At 39.3% G+C, this 21,306-nt stretch overlaps 1 protein-coding gene across 1 annotated transcript in view; it reads left to right on the forward strand.

Moving 5' to 3' along the window:
* LOC137298235 (uncharacterized) overlaps positions 1–21,306 on the forward strand; it is a 692,490-nt gene that overhangs the window by 173,424 nt on the left and 497,760 nt on the right. Inside the window, exons 7-8 of the mRNA XM_067830406.1 lie at positions 6,615–6,800; positions 13,345–13,602. Of these exons, the coding sequence (XP_067686507.1) occupies positions 6,615–6,800; positions 13,345–13,602 (444 nt within the window). The remainder of the gene's footprint in view (positions 1–6,614; positions 6,801–13,344; positions 13,603–21,306) is intronic.

Genomic DNA, 21,306 nt, shown 5'->3' on the forward strand with positions numbered 1-21,306 from the left:
ATAAGTGTAGGTACTGACACCATCTGTGGCTATAAATCGTTTTGTATGCATGGGTGATAGATACGTCTTATTCAAAGTCAACCCGTATATCTTATGCCCATCACTATGAAGTATGTTCATCTGGTGTTTGAACGTTTCTTTCTCGAATAGGGCCTGTTGTATTGAGGGTATGCTTGATATTTTGTTTCACCACATTCTTTTTCACACCCTTAGCCTTTCTTATTTCAGCATCATCAGCTTTCTTGATAGAATACATCTTAGGTCTCCACCCCGTGTATTCAGAGATTGGTGTGCCAGCACATTCGTCTTTCATCTTCTCTAATACTTTCTTGTTGACATGACTGTGCATGGGGTGATCTCACGGGTAATTGCTGGTATCGTACATGTGTATATTGTTTTTCACATCCTCGTACATGTCCTCGGTTTGAGTTTCCTTCAGCAGGGAATTTGTATCCATGCACAACACCTCACACGTATTACCATATTGTTTCTTGAGCTCGTTGTAGTAGAAGTCATACATCAAGTGTTTGGATAGGTCTAGAATACTCATGCTGACATAGACCAGTCAGTTAGTTTTAATGTGGCTCTTTTTCATATGTATGGCCGCCATCATTGAATATAGTACTTCTATTGTACGCCAGGCTCGCTATCAGTTTATTGAGTTTGTGACATCCAGTCGGGATTAACCTTCAAACGTTCAGGAGCACGTGGATAGCTGTTATGAGATTGATGTAATTCCAAGGGGTACCCTAAGTCCACTTCTAGGATATAACCCTTATTAGAATCTGGTGGTATACTCATGACATCCACGTGTTGGTTAGACATCCATTCAAAAACCCCTGTTGATAGATATCGACTCAGCCGTACAGGTTGTTAGCATCGAGATAGAGTAGATGAGTCGAAGGTTTATTAGGGTTATAGCCTTCCACATACTTGTTGTTAGCATTAGCATAACATTTTAATACCATGGAGGTAGCACCCCGTAACGCTTTCTCAACAAACAGATGCATACTGTAATCAGTGAAAAATTCTACCTCCACACCTGTTTTCTTCAGTAAGGCATCCCATGATAGCCCAGGACTTGAATAATAATACCATGCGGGGTCCAACCTATATTGCTTTGAACGTGTTTTCCTCTATATCTCTAACACATCTGCAGGCAACAACATATCCATTTTCAAACATAATCGTCGTACAGCATAGGTGTTCCCATACGTTTTGTGTGTTCGTAATCGTCTTGTGAGACAGACGCGTCTGACAGCTTGCTATAGAAGCGGTCAATGGGAGTTAACTCCATCTCATTAAACTTAGACCAGTCATCCATATATTCATACGGATAAATACCCTTACGTAGCAGCTATCTATCAATCTCAACCCATTTAGCGAAAAGGATACATATCTCTCCATATTTCGGGGGATACAGGATATGTTATATATATACGCTATAGTTAATAAACAACATGCGGCTACAATTTTCTTTGATCTTGAGAAAGCTTATGATACAACCTGGAAGCATGGCATTTTGAAGGATTTTCATGAGTTTGGTTTGACAGGCCGTTTGCCCCTTTATATATCACAGTTTCCAAAGGACAGGCAATTTAAAGTACGAGAGGGTTCTACCCTATCTGATCATTACAATCAGGATCAGGGTGTACCTCAAGGCAGTATTTTGTCTGTCACACTGTTTAGCATCAAGATTAATAGTTTCTCCAAGGTTTTAAATGATTCTATTGATGGATCATTATTTGTGGATGATTTTAATATTTCCGTCATGGTAAAAATATGCATAAAATTGAACGGCAACTACAGTTGTCTTAAAATAAAATGAATAAATGGTGTCTTGAAAACGGCTTTACATTAGTCCAAAACTAATTGTATACACTTTTGTCGAAAATATAAGCCTCTGAACTATCTTTAAATGCCACTCCCATCAAAGTTGATTCTGTCTTCTCGATTCTGTCCACCACCAAGTTTTAAGACTTTGCCTTGAGTCTTTCAGAACTTCACCTATTGACAGTCTCTGCGTTGAAGCCGATGAACCATCTCTTACATGATGTCGTATAAAGTTATCCTTACAATACATTACTAAATTATACTCTAATGAATCTAACCCTGCATATAAATGTGTGTTCAATCCACTTTATGAGGTACAAGAAGAAAACAAAGCTCCCTCCGGTCTTCTTTCTTCTCCTCCTTGGCAGTTTGTTAGCAGCTTGTGCAATGCACCTTATTAACAGCTCTTAAATATATATTCAAAGACACCCTAAATATAAACAGTATATAATCTATTCCGACTCTCTTTCTTGCCTTCAGGCTATTAAAATTTGTTTTGTAAACATCCATTTCTAATTGAAATCATTGAATTGTATAATGATCTTGCTACTGGCCAAAACGATATCGTCTTTTGTTGTTTACCCGGCCACGTAGGCATTTCTGGAATACGCTGGCTGATCTTGCTTCCAAGGCAGCACTCAACAAATCTGTGACTCCACTTCATATTCCATACTCGGATTATAAAACTGCTATTGGATCGTATATCCGTGATCTGATACAAAAGAAGTGGGACACCCGAGTAGGTATCATTTAATTACATGAGATAAAACCTTACATTGGTTATACCCACTTGGGTTGTCAGTTCAGATTTGAAGAGGTCATCCTATGACGATGTCGTATTGGTCATACGATCTATACACATGCATACCTGTTGAAAGGTGAAGATCCTCCGTTTGGCATCTCTTGTGATGAAAGAACCACGGTCAAGCATATCCTGCTTGACTGTGTTGAATTCTCCATCATAAGGGATAAATATTTCAATGTGAAAACACTTTTGGATCTTTTTAACACAGTTTAAACTCATTTAATTATTGTATTTTTAAAAGAAATTGATTTCATTGTTGAAATGTAATTGATATGTTCTATAGATAGTTGTATTTCAATGATTGGTAGTATAGATTAGAAACAGATCATTACTGGCGGTACCTTCATAGGGTGCTGAAGTATTGTAAAATGATTGTCCTCCGGAGAGGGTACGTAAGTCCACCAATTTTCAAAGTCAGTTCATACTTACCAGGATTTTCAAGCATAGTATTTTTGTTATTTTAATTTGGCTAAAATTTCTTACAATTGCCAGCGGCTGAGAGGATGGTGTAAACCCAACTAGGGTGTATGTAGGTAGCAAAGGTCCTGTAAGTTCCATATATTGATATCTTTTTTAACTTTCCACACTAGTTTTAATGCTAATCGTGATATTTTAGTTGTTTTACTGTCCTTCATTGACAGGTTTTTATAATGTACATAAGGTCATTTTCATGTTAAATGACGAAAATGTGTAAATAGCAAAAGGCACCACTTTGGAGTCTGCCACACAGATCTGCCAAGTTTTACTGACACATATTAAGAAGTATTTGAGTTCTGCTCTGGAAACGAAACACACCTCTCACTTTTGACACTAAGTCCGAAACGTTTCCATGGAAACTTAGAAAATAATAAATCACAAAAACCTGTACCTGTACAAAAGGCACCACTTCAGGTTCTGATTGATATATCTACCAAGTTTTGCAGAAAAGTATTGTACGGTTTTTAATTCTGCTCTGGAAACGAAGCCCACCCCACTATTAGGCTAACACCAGAATGTTCCAAGGAAAAACTCCAAAAGTAAAAATGCCAAAAATCTGTAAATAGCAAAAGGCACAACCATAGGTACAAATTATTATATCTATCAATTTTGGTCTAAAAACATTGAACAGTTTTTGAGTTATGCTCCGGAAAAGAAATTATTATGGCCGGACAGCTAGACGGACAGAGAGACGAGGTGTCGACTATCCCCCCACATTACATGCCGGTTGGGGGAGGGATAAAACAAAGAAATAAATAAACTCCAAAAAGAACGACAAAATACCCTCAGATACCCAAGGCGAACGCAAGCGCAGCGAGACCAGGTGGTTGGTATGTCCAGTGTAGATGCTATCAGCAAGCAGGCCAGACGCAAGAGGGACCACAATCGGGAAGATCAAGAATCATGATACTGGTGGAATATCCACTACATATTCGTGATGGCGACTGCACGAGGAAACAGTCTGGTATGGTTAGTAATCGAGTCTACCGCCCCTTCTGTAGAATGGCCTTGCCCTGCTCACGCCGCTAATGTAGACCGCAGAAACCGTACGTCGATGGCAAGGACGTGACTAACAGAATTACAAACTTCGACTGAGTCTGTATATAAACAATGGCGGAGTTGGAGTTTAACAACGAAGGTGAGAGCGACTATTGCCAAACTTCGTTCAAGAAGTTCACCTGTTTGATGGACTAGGCGTCATAATATGGCCTTGATGCATACAGATGTCCAAATACCTCGTTTGGGTTGAGTTTGTTAAAATGCCATTATTAATAAACAGCATACAGTCCGTACATTATTATTATGCCCGTACGTCCGTGGGTTTTTGTCTTGTCCACAGCAGAACTTCAAAACCGTTCAGTTTTCTTCACCAAACTTCTCACGTTCATAGGTCTGGAGATGAACGAGTGACTTTTGGTAGTTCTGATTTCTGAATAAAAGTGCTTCCAATGTAACATGTTTGACTGAAATTGGTGTGGGTACGCCCTTTCTGGAGCAGAATTTAAAAACAATTATTCAATACTATCCTTTTATATACTACACCAAACATTTGAGTTAGTTAATAGTATATGTCACATAGGCAATATTTCAGTCATATGAATAGTAAATCAAATTGTAGATTGACATAGATTGAAAGCAAATATTAAAGTCCTGTCAGTGAAGGAAGTAAAACACTTTAATCCCATAATACTTTAACATTTATCTATTTACACAACAAGACATTTCTCTAACAGCTCCATCTGCTTTAAGAATGCTCCGATTAAATAATAATTACCACTGGTAAAAATATCCTTAGCTGTCTTGATGTAGAAATGCGTATCCCTTGTGATGGACAAATAAATGCAGTCCTGCTTCTCCTTGACCATGATTCTCTCATCACAAGGGATACAAAACGGAGGATCTTCACCTTTTAACAGGTATTCATCAGGATATCTTGTATGGCCAATGTGACATCGTCGCATGATGACCTTTTCAATTCTTGTGATGTAATCACGCGTCACAGCTTTGTTGAGCGTTGCCTCACCAGCAATCTTGGCCATTGTGTTACCTTAGATTACAAGGTAGGTAACTCACGGAGAACACGCGTGACACAGCCTAACTAGGTGACATGAGTAGTTTGCCATCGCGGGGATATTGATGGTTTTGTCATCTTGTTCAGGTTTAAAACATTGACATGACTTTGCCTCGAGTCGCTTAATATTAAGCCATTAACGCTTTACTCAGTCTGATCGTTATATTCAGGATGAGATTGTCCGACAACACTGCTGGAAATTCAATAGTTAAACAAATGTTTTAAAGGATAGGTTGATTGGTCGCAGTATGTTTACTTTAACATTTCATATAATGGCGAAAATATATCCATTCTACTGAAGGCAGCTGTAGATATGCGGTGCTGTTCTCGCAGTGAAGAGTCTGTGTGCCTGAATTCTGACCCACATTTGGATTTGAGACGCAGTGTCATGGTTATAAAACATGTTGTTCAGCTATTACTATCCACCTATTGCAACCTGTGAAGGTCCGGGTAGGATAGGCCTTCAGTAACCCATGCTTGCCATAAAAGGCGACTCTGCTTGTCATAAGAGGCGACTAATGGAATCGGTTGGTCAGGCTCGCTGACTTGATTGACACATGTCATCGGTTCCCAGCAGCGCAGGTCGATGTTCATGCCGTTGATCATTGGATTGTCTCTTCAAGATTCCATTATTTACAGACCACCGCTATATAGCCGGAATACTGCTGAATGTAGCGTAAACTAAACTCACTCAACCACCTATTACAGTTTTCTATGGCCCGACTAGTTGTTTTGTTCAAGCTTAACTTTCTAGATAGTTCGTTTCTGTGAATATTGTGTAGTTTAACCACTCTTTGACATCTGTGTTTTGAGTATGAACTTTTGAAGTATTTGCTCGAAGTGTGTATAGCTCTGTGAAATTCTCTCAAATAGCCATATTGATAAAATGAAAAATGTAAAGTATGCTTCTTAGCGAAGACTGTTATTCAAATGATATTGGTATTGCTAAAATTGTTAATATCTGAAGGGATGGTGTAAATCCAGCTAGTGTCCTTGCAGGAAGCAAATGTACAGTAAGTCCCCACAGTGACTAGTATGCATATGGTGATCTACCTTCAGTTGTTAGTTGTTTGTTGCCTGCCTATAGCCTATTGTCTTGTATAATTCAATTAACCGCTAGTTTTCAAATTTTACCTGTCATAAACTCATGTATATATATGGTTTAAATACAGCTGATGTTAAGTCACTCCAAAGATTTTCCAAAAGGTTAGAATTTTGGAACTCCACTGGAATCTTCTCTATTTGTACAACAACTGTTTATCTGTATTATGTTTATTGCATATCGGTGATAACATATTGTACGCTTATCAAAGATATCAGATAATATAAATATTTGTGCACATGTGGTTTTAATCTGCGTAAATTAAACATAAGTTCTTCGTTTGTATGTAAATTGTTTGATGATTCACACAATCTGGATTTTTTAAGCAAATGAATGTCCTGCACTATCACCACCACAAAATGGCAAGGACTACCGTTGTACAGATGGATGGAAATTTAAGAGCATTTGTTGGTTGACTTGCAATGAGACGAATGGTTTTGCACCTGTCAGGGGACAATGGACGACGTGTACCAAAGACAAGAAATGGACTACCGACGATATGCAGTGTGAAGGTGAGACATGTATTTAATCAAAATGCATATTCTAGTTACCTGTAACTATCGTGCTAACAAGCCAGCAATAAATACAGCATATTAGCATGTTGCCCATGAATGTTTTCACCTGCAACCAGTGGTTGTCCCGCCGCCAAGTCCATAATTCATAACTCTAGTGGAAAAGAGAAACGTTTAATGAAGGCTAATTAACACTCTTTCCCGGAATAGTGAGTGACTGGGTTAATATTTCAGATCACATCGGCAATAGCTCAGACAATGATGAAAACAATTTGCACAATAAAAATGAAAACATTTTGAAGAATGGACAGTAAACATACGAGGGTATTACCGATATAAAACTAGCTTTGAAAACTAAAACATTTTAATCAAAGCCAATGATACAACATAAAACGGGCTATAGATGGCCATCAAGTGAAGGCAGGACATCATACTAAGGACCATGGGGCCTTACAGTACATTTGCTTCCTGCATGGACTTCTAAATTTGTTCGCTATATCCGTATGCATGCTATATCCATGTTCGCTATATACATGTTCTACTGTAGCTGGGTTTCTCCCTTCAGGTGTTAGCAATTTAGACACATCAAGCCATATACTAAAAATATAGATATGCTACGACTAAAAAGGTGGAAAGGTGAAGTTGACTTTGAATGCTTTGGGACTTACCTACCCTCTTAGGAGGACATTAATTTTAAAATACTTTAATCCCCTTTGAGGGCACAGCCACTAACAATCTAAGTTGCTAATCTAAACTACCAAGCACTAAAATACATCTGTCTATGGTAATAATCAGAAGTCACCAGTGAAGTCAATTTCTTTTAGGAAAAAAACCAAACCACAATAATTAAATGAGAACTAACAGTGGTAGAAAGGTCCTGAAGTTTTTACAGTGAAATATGCATCCCTTGTGATGGAGAATTTAACACAGTCATGGGGGATATACTTGACCTTGACTCTCTTATCACAAGGGATACAATACGGATTGTCTTCGCCTTTTAACAAGTATTTGTGAGTATGCCTCACATGGCCAATACAACATCGTCGCATAATGACCTCTTCAAATCTGGACTGACAACCTAAGTAGGTATAACCGATATAGGGTTTTATTCCACGTAATTTATTGATTCCTATTGGGGTGTCCCACTTCATTTGCATTATAGTTTAGGGCTGTTAATATTGCGTTTGAATCTGCTGTGAATATAGAACTGCTATCCGGTAATCTAGAAGATGTTGTTCTGGATCCAATGAGAGGTGGCACAAACAACTGCGCCTCCATCCTTGGACCTATCTGTAAATAGAGATTTAGACGTACTATGGTTACCTTTTAATTGATTATATTCTTGTTTATATTGTAATTTATTAGTGTTTTAGTTAATGTAAAGTCCATTTGTGGCCTAACCAACTGCCAAGTAGGAGGAGAAAGCAATCGAGAAGGAACTATATTTTCTTGCTCAGTACCAGCAGCAGAAAGAAAAAGGTTCACTCTTAGACAAAGAAATGACTCCTCATTGCACACATCTCCCATACAGGGGATGGAAGACACAATTACAAGCAGGGTTAGAGTTTTTTAATACAGTTTAGTGAAATACTGAAAAGATCATTTAATACAGTGGTTGTTAAGAGAAGATTCGTCTGTTTCATCGTATAGACTGTCAACCTGAGAAGTTCGGGAGGATCCAAGACAAAGTCTCAGACCTTGGTGATGGATAGAATCAAGTATTTTGAGGTTGCATTTACATGCTACAGCCAAGACAATGGAGCCGTAATCTAGTTTAGATCTGATGTGTGACCTGTATAAATGTAGGAGGGTTGATTGGTCTCCTCCCCACCTTGAATTTGAAACAACTTTCAACAAATCGAGCGCCCTCGGGTATTTGATATTTACGTTTTTAATGTGTGACAGAAAGGTTAAGGGTGAGTCAAAGATGAGACCAAGGAACTTATCGTCCTTGACAACTTTAATGGGTGCACTATTTAAAGATACGTCAGGGTCTTTGTATTTTCTATCTGTTTGTATTTTATGCAGAAGTAGATGCAGTTTGTTTTAGATTGAAAAAAAATTAACCAGTTCTCAAGGCACCATTTATGAATTTTATTAAGCACAGATTTGTTACTGTCTCTCAATGGGTGAGTGAGTGAGTTAAAATTTAACGTCACATCGGCGATATTGCAGCCATATCGTGACGAGATCATTCTTGAAATAGAAAATGAATATATGTATATGATACACTTCTGTTGACGAATGACAGTAAAACCACCAGAAAATCACAATTGGAAGTAAAACTAGCGTTGAAAGTTAAAACTAAGAGCACTATTTGGACAGAACAATATAAAACCAACGGCTGAAGGTAGATCACCACACTAGGAACCATGGGGACTTACAGTACCTCTGCTACCTGCATGGACCCCAGTTGGATTTATACCATCCCTTCAGCCGCTAGCGACTATGAGAAATGCTAAGCAAAATTAAAACAACAAGAATACTACATTTAAAAACCCGGAAGACTTAAATTTGACTTCAAATGTTCTGGGACTTGCATACCCCCTCAGGAGGACAATAATTTTACGTTACTTCAACCCCGTTTGAGGGTACATCCACTAACAATTCTAGTTATTAATCTAAACTACAGATCATTAAAAGACAGCTACAGAACATATTATTCATAACTCAGCAATGAAATCAATTTCCTTTAAAAAAATGATTAAATGACTACTAACTGTATTAAAAAGATCCTTAAGCGTTTTAACAGTGAAATATGTATCCATTATGATGTAGAATTCAACACAGTCAAGTAGGCAATGCCTGACTGTGACTCTCATCACAAGGGATACAAAACAGAGGATCTTCACCTTTCAACAAGTATTTGTGACAATATCTCGTATGGCCAATACGATATCGCCTCATAACGACCTCTTCAATTCTGTACCGACAACCTAAGTTCGTGTAAACAATATAGGGTTTTATAGCATGTAATTTATTAATACCTATTTGGGTGTCACACTTCTTCTGCATCAGATCACGGATATGGGATCTAATGACGGCTTTATAATCAGAGTATGATATAAGAAGTGGTGTCACAGATTTGTTGAGTGCTGCCTTGGCTGCAAGATCGGCCATTGTGTTACCAGAGATTCCAGCGTGACTGGGTAACCAAGAAAAGACAGTGTCGTACAGGCCTATAGCAAGATCTTTATACAATTCAATAATATGTATTACAAGTGGATGTTTGCAAGAAATATTTTTAATTGCCTGAAGGCAAGAAAGAGAGTCCGAATAGATGACATATTGTTTATTGAGGCGTCCTCAGGAACTTTCAAAAGTAAGGTCAATTTTAGCTGGAGAAAAGGATCACACAACTCAGTTTTCATCCGAGTTGAAAAGTATTCCCTTGAAAAAACGTGAAAATATTTGCCAAAAAGCGGGCATTAGAAGCAAACTGAGAGCTTCCTCCGGATATGGGCTAGCGATTAAGGCTTACTTAGGACTTTCCTGGACGCAATATCGAAAACAAAAGAAATTAATGTCAAAACTGGGCGTGAAATTTGAAAACGAAACATTTGAGAGAAAAGAACAGTCTCAAATTTTAAGTTCCCACATTGACTCCAAAATGATTGAAATGGAAACAACCAACGAAGATGGTGAACGCGCAAAATCAGATGTCCCAATGGCATACGTGAAAGATCTGCCGAAATTCGAAACAGAACTTCTCAATAATTACCATGATTCAGGTCAACTAACATGGCACTCCCAACATATTCCAGAGGATGAAATTTGGTTGAAAATAGGTGGCGACCACGGCGGTGGTTCACTGAAACTCAGTTTACAAATAGCAAATCTTTCACGACCGAATTCAAAACACAATACTGTCATTTTCAACATTTTTGAGGCAAAGGACACCAGAAGAAATCTAGAAATAGCACTTTCACCATACCGTGAGCAATTCAAGCAACTTAATGGACAGACTTGGCACGGAAAACACCTTAGAATCTTTCTCTTTGGTGATTATGATTTCTTATCCAAGGTGTACAGCATTTCTGGTGCAGCTTCCAAATTCCCTTGCCTGTGGTGTCATGCTTCAAAATTTCAGATACAGAGGGACCCCGAAAGTCGAGAGTATGTGGAAGGCAGAACACTTAAAACGCTGAAAAGAGATCACAGACAGTTTGTAGAAAAGGGACAGGATAAAATTGAAAATGCCGGGGCATACCACAATGCCATCCACCAGCCTCTATTCCCAGTGCACATCAACAGAGTCTGCCCACCATATTTGCATATTTTACTGGGAGTAGTGAAAAAACATCACGTAATGCTGGAACGAGAATGTCATGAACTGGACTTGCTCATCGGAGGACATGCTCTAATGACTGAGGAGGAAAGTCCAGATACTGAATTTGGGGAATACATTCTGAGAAGTCGTGAAATACAGAAACTGGAAAAGAAAGAGAAAAAATTAAGTAATCTTTTAGAAGAAATGGAGGACAATACACCTCTCGCCCTTTTGGAGTTACAGGAAAATAAATTACAAGAAACATTAAAGAAACTACGGAAAAATATATCAAGAAAGACCCAAGAAAACAAACTTAAGGAAAGGAAAGGCCCAGTTACATCAAATTTGGACAAATTGTTGAAGTCACATAAAATTATTCCCCAGGGCTATCATGCACGTTCCTTTGTGGGGAATCATTGTAAGAAGTATCTTGAGCCCCAAGTGTATGAAGACCTTTGCAGGAGCATTACAACGATCGCCTGCAAAATGACAAAGCATGATGGAACTCTATTACGGGCATACTGGATTAGGGATGTGTATGAGGAGCTTAATCGGAAATTTTCTGTTGTTCATCAACTTATCAGTCATGACAAGCCAATAGGTCGTGAAGAAATTCCAACAATAGAGATAAAAGAGTACTTTGCAAGGTGCCTTAGTGATAGTGGAAAGCACTGTAACTCTAACCAAGATTTTTTCTATCCGAACACATAAATTTTATTGGTTTGAAGTTCACGCCTGAGGCATTATCAGAAAAACAATTAGAAACTATTTTCTAACAGTTTCATAAACAATGGTAAGCCATCACTCCAATGTAACACTCGGTGATCTAGCAGACACAAAGCGATTCATTTTACCTGGTGAGGAAGCCACCCCGTACATCTTATACTCTAAAGATAATGTATACAAACGAATGCCACTAGCAGATTTTACAGAACTTGAATGATTAATTAAAATAACACTAACCAACCCTCACATCTTTCTTAACCAAAATGATTTCTTTTCCATAATTACTAAGAACAGTATCCTCCTCACGTCCTTTAATCCCTTAAAAGATTTCCGACCCAAGAATGATCTTATAATAGTGTGGTTTTAAATGCATGACAATAAACGTTGTCGAATAATAATAACACAAGGCTATAAACCATCATTTAGCCTCGATGGGGTTCGTATTGTAAATGAAAACACACATTAATATCTCACCCATTTACCTGAGCGATAATGTAAACCTAATAGGCTTAAAATATATCAATCAAATATTAAATGACAGATAATTAAAGAATAATTTATAAACTATACTCTCCCAAAAAGAAAGTGTGCATTGAAGAGATTAATCAAACTAAAAAAAACTCAAAATTTCGTATGTGTTGCAAGTTTTTGGATACTGAAACCTAGTGTAAGCCAAAACTAAGTTATTTCTGCTGTGGAAGGGATGATGTAAATCTAGCTGAGTCCCATGAAGGAAGCACGTACTGTAGAAGTCCCCATGGTCCTTAGTATGGTTCTCTACCTTCTGTTGTTCTCGATCATAGCGTGTTTCATATTGTATTGTCCAAATAGTGCTATTAGTTTTAACTTTCTATGCTAGTTTTACTACTAATTGTGATATTCTAGTTGATTTACTGTCCTTGGTAGACAGTTTTTATGACATACATATATTCCATTTCAATGTCAAATGTGTTCTTGTCACGATATGGATGTAATATTGCCAATGTGACGTTAAATATTAACTCACTCATTCACTCACTCTATATGTTACGCAAAAGTGAATGCAATTTCTTTGTGTTATTACCATTTTTTAAATGATTCCTTTTTGTATCAGTTTTTTAAACACAACTGTAGTTGCCCTTCAGTATCATGCATGTTTTTGTCAGAACAGAAAAATAAATATAATCCACAAAGAGCGATCCAGCAAATAAGTCATTTAAAACTTTTGGTAAACTATCAATATTTGTATTAAGTGACGAGACAGACAAAGCACTGTCCCTATGTCCCTACGCTTTCATCTTGATTGTAATGTTCAGACCAGGTACCATCAGTTACTCGGACAAGAAATTGTGTCATTTAAAGAGATGAAAATCGGTTGAATGATCAACCTCACTTCCCTGAATTGGCATGATGTTTAATTATTATATCTCTTTGACAAGTAGTATGTTCTTTTTTTATACAGTGTCCCTTTGACCATGGGAAGCAAAATAATTACTAAATATATTGGTTTTAAAAAAATATGTTCCAAATTAATTTTTCTTGCCTTCTGACACTCTGATTTCCATCCAGATGTTCAAGCACCACAAATCAAGAATTGTCCTTCCACAACAATCCTGAAAACAGCCGACCCAATCGCTCAAACTACCTATGTTCAGTGGCGACTTATTACTGTGTCTGACAACTCAAAAGAACCTATTCATCTACACAGTCCTTCTGCGGTACCAAATGGTGGAACATTTGCTGTTGGCACACATATTGTTAGTTTCACAGCATCAGATTCATCTGGCAACAAAGCAGAACCATGTTTCTTCCTTGTGAGAGTGCAATGTAAGTAACTGTTAACACAACAGGGGTTTCGCATGCTTTTGTCAAAACATACATTGACATGCAGCAGCTTGCAGGTTTGCTGTTATGTATGTCATGATGCTTGCTTAAATAGAAATCATCTCCAGTTTTCATGTGAGGCGCATCATTTAACCAAAGTACCCATGTATATAGTGATTAAAAAAAACTCCTTTGAAATTCAAATAATAGTCCAGTGCTGGAGTACCCGTTAGAGCAAAATCTATCTGTTACATACATCGCTTCTTTGAGTGGCTTGTATCTCTTGGTATGATTAAGAGGAAGAATTCTTTATGGTTAGCGATGTTTTTGTTGCAACAGATGCGACATTTCAGTGTCGCATCCTGTATTCAGAAACTGTTGTAGAAGATTTAAATCAGCCCTGAATAAACGAAATACTGATAATGTAACAAATGAAGCTAAAAGTCCGAGGTCATTTTGGAAAAATCAGAAAAGTCTATATAATGTCGACCAACTGAAAAAAGGAATTCCGAAAGCGTAATTGTCAATGTTGTAAATGTATTCGTATTGATTCAGTCTTTAACGATGCTCTTTGATGGTTGTTCTTTGCGAGCACAGAGGCTTGCATTGCTGAAAATAAAACACCCTGGGTCCAACAAGCCTCCATTGATATCCATATACATATAAAGAAGGAAAGAGATATAACACCCCACTCTCGATTCTGGGTGGGAAACGACGAGCTGCTCTCTGATTGGTCAAAAATAAAACACCAGTATTATTTTCATTTCGTTGCTTGACACGTGTTGGTGAATGCTTATTGAGGGTGAAGGACAAACATGGTGGACTCTATCACTCGATACCGGTAATTTCATAATAAATTCGTGTATTGCAGGTAATGGGTAAGGCAACAAGCTGACCTAACATTGACTACATTTAAGAAATCAGAAATTAATGACTTACAATATAAACAAGAAAATAATCAAGTAAGAAATAGATATTATACTTACAAAGCCTTTTTTACAGATGGGTCCGAGGACGGTAGCGCAGTGACTTGTGCCACTGTCTTTGGATCCAGGACAATTTCTTCTAGAACACCAGATAACCGCTGCAGAATCAAACTCCATTTTAACGGCTTTAAAAGTTTTCAAAGAGACCCTAAATAAAAAATTTTAAGTTTCCACGCTAGTTTTAATACTAACTGTGATAATCTAGTGGTTTTACTGTCCTTCGTAGACAGGTTCTTCATAATATCCATATGTATTCTTTTTTGTCATATATGTTCTCGTCACGATATGGCTGCGATATTGCCGATGTGACGTTAAATATTAACTCACTCACTCATTAATAGGATCAGAAGTATCCGAAATTAATTCTGGTGTAATTTTAAGGTGGCATAATGTCTCAAATGGAGACCAATTTGCCTATGTATAATTATATCTTGTCGAAGGTTGAATATCGTCGGGGTGAATGAATGAAAGTAAAGTTGGAAAGTGTTCACTTGTAGTTTTCAGTCTGTCAGTGACAAATCAAGTGAGGAGTATGTGCCTGTAGCAGGGTATGAATATGTACTTGAATCATCATTAGAAATTCATGTCATTATTGGTATTAAAATCTTTCTAGGACCATTAGTGTTTGTGTGTAGACCACCCCAGAGTGGATTGTGGTCACCCATGGTCATTCCGATCACCCATGATGACAAAAGGGTTTAGGTAATTGATCGTATAATGACTGAAGATCAGGCTGATGAAGAACAAAAGAAGGAAGAATGTACGAAGAACACAGTGTAAACACCACATTTAATGCAATTCGAACGACAACAGCCTGAAGATTAATATTGAGTTTGACAGGGCTGTGGATCACTCCCTCTCTCGCCAAGATAGAAGAACCTCCAGCGGCCCTTTCGGCAGGGGCACCTGTGGCGAACCACCTCCTTGTGGTTGGTGCTGGGTAACGCTAAGAGCTCGCCGACACCCCCGTTGTGGACCCGGGGGGATGTTTGGTCCACCAACCAGTTCTGGTGGAGTACCCTATCATCCGGTGACCCTTGGTGCTGCAAGCTGGAGGCCCGCTTACTTTAGCATTGTCCTTGTGATACTCCGTGGAGGGTGGGGACCTCAGATGATGAACCATATTATACTAACCATGGCTTCTGAAACTCCAACCCAGAAAAACAAAACGTCCACTTGATATTGACCTTGTTGATACTGACCATAGACCGTCTGCATCGATTGAGTATTGGCCGCATTTCATTTTGATTGAGACAATACACCGTTAAAGTTGAACCCCTTTGCTGTATCTAAGGGTATTCAACGTATTGCTGGGGATGTGAAGAACATAAGACGCTTACGTTCGGGTGCCCTGCTAGTTGAGTGCGGGAAAAAGCAGCAAGAAACAAATCTGTCACGGTCTCTGCTCACAAAACCTTGAACACGAGTAGAGTAAAGGTATCGTTAGAGATTGGGATCAATTGTTTGATGAAATGTCGGACCTTGATATTGCATCAAAAATGAAGGATGAAGGTGTGCTCTATGTCAAGAGCTTTTCAACCCGGAGAAACAACGAAACCATCAAAACAAATACCTATCTGTTTACTTTTTCAACTCCAAATGCATCCAAATCAGTGAAGGCAGGCTACTGTAACATTCCAGTTGACACCTACATCCCCAACCCGCTAGGGTGTTTTAAATGCCAGAAATGTGGACACGGTGTAAATACTTGCACATTGTCTGTTGTGTGTCCTTTTTTAAAAGAATTAGATTTGCTAACGGATTTGTAAATAGATAATTTTTTTATTGTTGGCAGTTTAAATTCGTAACTCTGCATGTTAGTGGCTGTAGAGTGAAAGGGCAGTCTAAGTAAACATATCCTCATTACTTTTCGTTACACTCCACTACTGAGTCTAACAAAACCTTATGGGAGGTCGCGTCAGGTAACCTTTGAGATCGACCGATCAGAACACAGCTTACCAAATCGCGAAAGTCGCACTTAACTTTTGAAGTTGTTATCGCGAAAAGTAAGAGGCGACCAAATTGGGCAACCTGTTTGCCGTGTCGGTGGATCCTGGCCCTTACTTTACTACACGGGTGGTAGAATGGGCCCGATTCTATCAATCTGATCATGCTGTGTCATGGTCATTCCGAGTCCTGAGCATTAAATTTCATTGCTCTATCATATTTTGGCTTCGTTATATTTGGGTCCAATGTTGAATCGTTTTACTTTGTGTATCATATAATATATGAATATTTAATTTTGTGAAAATTTGCCTGATGCCAGAAGGCGATGGCTCATGGCCGAAAACTGGTAGGCCTTACTGCTGGTGTACATCATTTCTTTATCCCTGGTATCTGTCTGTTGGACATCCACCGGCAATAGGATATCACCTATATTGCCACTCGGTGGTGGGTGGGGAGTATGGAAGATGAAACTTAATCATACAACCATGGCTTTTCCAACCCCTGTCAAAAATTCAAAACGTACACTGGAAGTTGATTCAGAGCATGATGATGTGATTCCTTGAACAAAATTGGTGGAGTATTGGCCCCGATTCTTGGTGATGGAAACGCCCGATAAACACCAATCAAATTGAACCCTTTTGCGGTTGCAAAGGGAATTTGTGGAATCACAGGTGATGTAAACACGTCTGTGGACTGGATCTATTCTCATTGCATGTGCCAGGCGATAGCAAGCCACAAACTTAATGTCAGTCGAGGAACTTGTTGGTATATCTGTCAGTATCTCCTCACAGATCCTTGAACACCAGCAAAAGCATCATAAGAGATCGTGGCCGTGGATGACCTGTCAGAGCTGGATATAGTTTCAGAAATGCATGATCAAGGGGTTATGTTTGTGAAACGATTTACCAGGCGACAAGGCACTGAAACGTTCAAAACAAACACTTATTTATTTTCATCATCAGTTATTATGTTGTAGACTTGTTCACAAATGTACCACGAGAAGACGTCCTCGGTGCCTTGCGACAGAGACTCAACAACCTTGATGAACCACTAGACACCAGCCTCACTATTGACTCCATAATCAACCTAACCTCAGCTGGCATTGAATGAACCTACTTCACCTGGGGCGAAGAAAATCTATGAACAAATACATGGACTGCCCATGGGTTCGCCACCTATTCTCAGTGAAATATTGTGGACTATGTGTTGACATCGTATGGTTGACGACACGTCTGTTATCCTCCACCCTGACCAAGTTCCAGACCAGCTTCTACAACACCTGAACAGCCAACACCACCACATTAAATTTTCTGTGGAACCTGAAACCAATAACGCGCTGCCATTCCTTGATGTCCTTGTGACTCGCCTCCCTACCAACACACTCCAGACCACCGTTTACACACCAACCAATATGTGAACTACCACTCCAACCATCCACCGCAGGTAAAGACTGGCATATTATCCACTCTCACCAGGAGAGCCAAGAACAACTGCTCTACCAATCTCCAAGAAGAATTATACCATCTCTAGCATGCGTTCACTGGCCTCAATGACTATCCACCCGAACTGGTCAACAGGACCATTGCCTCCACCCTATCAGCAACATCTACGCCACCAAGAACAAGAACAGAGCCAGTACCGATAAAAAATCTCCATTCCCTACATTGGCAAGACTTCACACCAGATGAGCAGACTCTGAAGCAACAAGTCAGCATAGAAACCACATTCTCCACTCCACAAACTCTAACTAACTACTCCACAAGCAGAAAATCTAATCCCAAGGGTGTTGTCTACAAAATTGACTGTAACTGTGGACAATCGCATATTGGCGAAACATCCAGGCCAATCAGCACCAGAGTGAAAGAGCACCAGGCATCAACAAATAAATCCAACAACAAATCAGCTATATGAGCAACTTCATTTTTTGGGTGGAGCAACCTCTCGATACACCTTCTTGTATCGTTGTGAAGCAAGTAAGAGGCAGATAAGACAGGATTGTGTATATATATATATATATATATACAGTAAATAATCAGCAAAAGCAACAGGAACTAACTGGGCAGCACAGTATTTACATGTGGAAGCCATAACAATAGACTGCATACATAAACCAATAGGGATGTGCAAGGCAGAGGAGTATGGACATGTTTATACAAGTTCTTAGGGTGGTATTGTAGAAGTACAGGAGCAATGTGACAATAGGTGGCATACGGAGGCCAGTGGGTGGTACAGGGCTTTAGAGTGGGGCATGTTACAAGCACTTAGCATTCGTTGATGAGTTCGTCATATGCTCACAGGGTGAAGTAACCTTGATCCAGGGTCGGTGTCGTTTGATGTGGTTGACCTCTGTTAATTTCCGTTTGATGAAGTCGGGGTGGTTGGTGGACAGTAGTGTGTATTCCGTCCAGCTGATTTGGTGATTGGGGTTGGACTGAATATGTTCTGATATAGCTGATTTGTTGTTGGATTTATTTGTTGATGCCTGGTGCTCTTTCACTCTGGTGCTGATTGGCCTGGATGTTTCGCCAATATGCGATTGTCCACAGTTACAGTCAATTTTGTAGACAACACCCTTGGGATTAGATTTTCTGCTTGTGGAGTAGTTAGTTAGAGTTTGTGGAGTGGAGAATGTGGTTTCTATGCTGACTTGTTGCTTCAGAGTCTGCTCATCTGGTGTGAAGTCTTGCCAATGTAGGGAATGGAGATTTTTTATCGGTACTGGCTCTGTTCTTGTTCTTGGTGGCGTAGATGTTGCTGATAGGGTGGAGGCAATGGTCCTGTTGACCAGTTCGGGTGGATAGTCATTGAGGCCAGTGAACGCATGCTAGAGATGGTATAATTCTTCTTGGAGATTGGTAGAGCAGTTGTTCTTGGCTCTCCTGGTGAGAGTGGATAATATGCCAGTCTTTACCTGCGGTGGATGGTTGGAGTGGTAGTTCACATATTGGTTGGTGTGTAAACGGTGGTCTGGAGTGTGTTGGTAGGGAGGCGAGTCACAAGGACATCAAGGAATGGCAGCGCGTTATTGGTTTCAGGTTCCACAGAAAATTTAATGTGCTGGTGTTGGCTGTTCAGGTGTTGTAGTAGCTGGTCTGGATCTTGGTCAGGGTGGAGGATAACAGACGTGTTGTCAACCATACGATGTCAACACATCGTCCACAATATTTCACTGAGAATAGGTGGCGAACCCATGGGCAGTCCATGTATTTGTTCATAGATTTTCTTCACCCCAGGTGAAGTAGGTTCATTCAATGCCAGCTGAGGTTAGGTTGATTATGGAGTCAATAGTGAGGCTGGTGTCTAGGGGTTCATCAGGGTTGTTGAGTCTCTGTCGCAAGGCACCGAGGACATCTTCTCGTGGTACATTTGTGAACAAGTCTACAACATAATAACTGATGATGAAAATAAATAAGTGTTTGTTTTGAACGTTTCAGTGCCTTGTCGCCTGGTAAATCGTTTCGCAAACATAACCCCTTGATCATGCATTTCTGAAACTATATCCAGCTCTGACAGGTCATCCACGGCCACGATCTCTTATGATGCTTTTGCTGGTGTTCAAGGATCTGTGAGGAGAAACTGACAGATATACCAACAAGTTCCTCGACTGACATTAAGTTTGTGGCTTGCTATCGCCTGGCACATGCAATGAGAATAGATCCAGTCCACAGACGTGTTTACATCACCTGTGATTCCACAAATTCCCTTTGCAACCGCAAAAGGGTTCAATTTGATTGGTGTTTATCGGGCGTTTCCATCACCAAGAATCGGGGCCAATACTCCACCAATTTTGTTCAAGGAATCACATCATCATGCTCTGAATCAACTTCCAGTGTACGTTTTGAATTCTGACAGGGGTTGGAAAAGCCATGGTTGTATGATTAAGTTTCATCTTCCATACTCCCCACCCACCACCGAGTGGCAATATAGGTGATATCCTATTGCCGGTGGATGTCCAACAGACAGATACCAGGGATAAAGAAATGATGTACACCAGCAGTAAGGCCTACCAGTTTTCGGCCATGAGCCATCGCCTTCTGGCATCAGGCAAATTTTCACAAAATTAAATATTCATATATTATATGATACACAAAGTAAAACGATTCAACATTGGACTCAAATATAACGAAGCCAAAATATGATAGAGCAATGAAATTTAATGCTCAGGACTCGGAATGACCATGACACAGCATGATCAGATTGATAGAATCGGGCCCATTCTACCACCCGTGTAGTAAAGTAAGGGCCAGGATCCACCGACACGGCAAACAGGTTGCCCAATTTGGTCGCCTCTTACTTTTCGCGATAACAACTTCAAAAGTTAAGTGCGACTTTCGCGATTTGGTAAGCTGTGTTCTGATCGGTCGATCTCAAAGGTTACCTGACGCGACCTCCCATAAGGTTTTGTTAGACTCAGTAGTGGAGTGTAACGAAACGTACTGAGGATAAGTTTACTTAGACAGCCACTAAAATGCACAGTTACGAATTTAAACTTCCAATAATAAAAAATTTATCTATTTACAAATCCGTTAGCAAATCTAATTCTTTTAAAAATGCAATGATTAAGTGAGAATTTATATTATTGTAAAGATCCTTCATAGTTCGGAATTTGAAATATGTATCCCTTGTGATGGAATATTCTTTCATCACAAGGGATGCAGAACAGAGGATCCTCACCTTTCAAAGGTAGTTATAGGTATATCTTGTATGGCCAATATGACATCATCACATGGTGACTTCTTCAAATCTGGACTGACAGCCCAAGTAGGTATAACCG

This window comes from Haliotis asinina, chromosome 10 (assembly GCF_037392515.1).
Source record: "Haliotis asinina isolate JCU_RB_2024 chromosome 10, JCU_Hal_asi_v2, whole genome shotgun sequence".
NCBI classification, from domain to species: Eukaryota; Metazoa; Mollusca; class Gastropoda; order Lepetellida; family Haliotidae; genus Haliotis; species Haliotis asinina.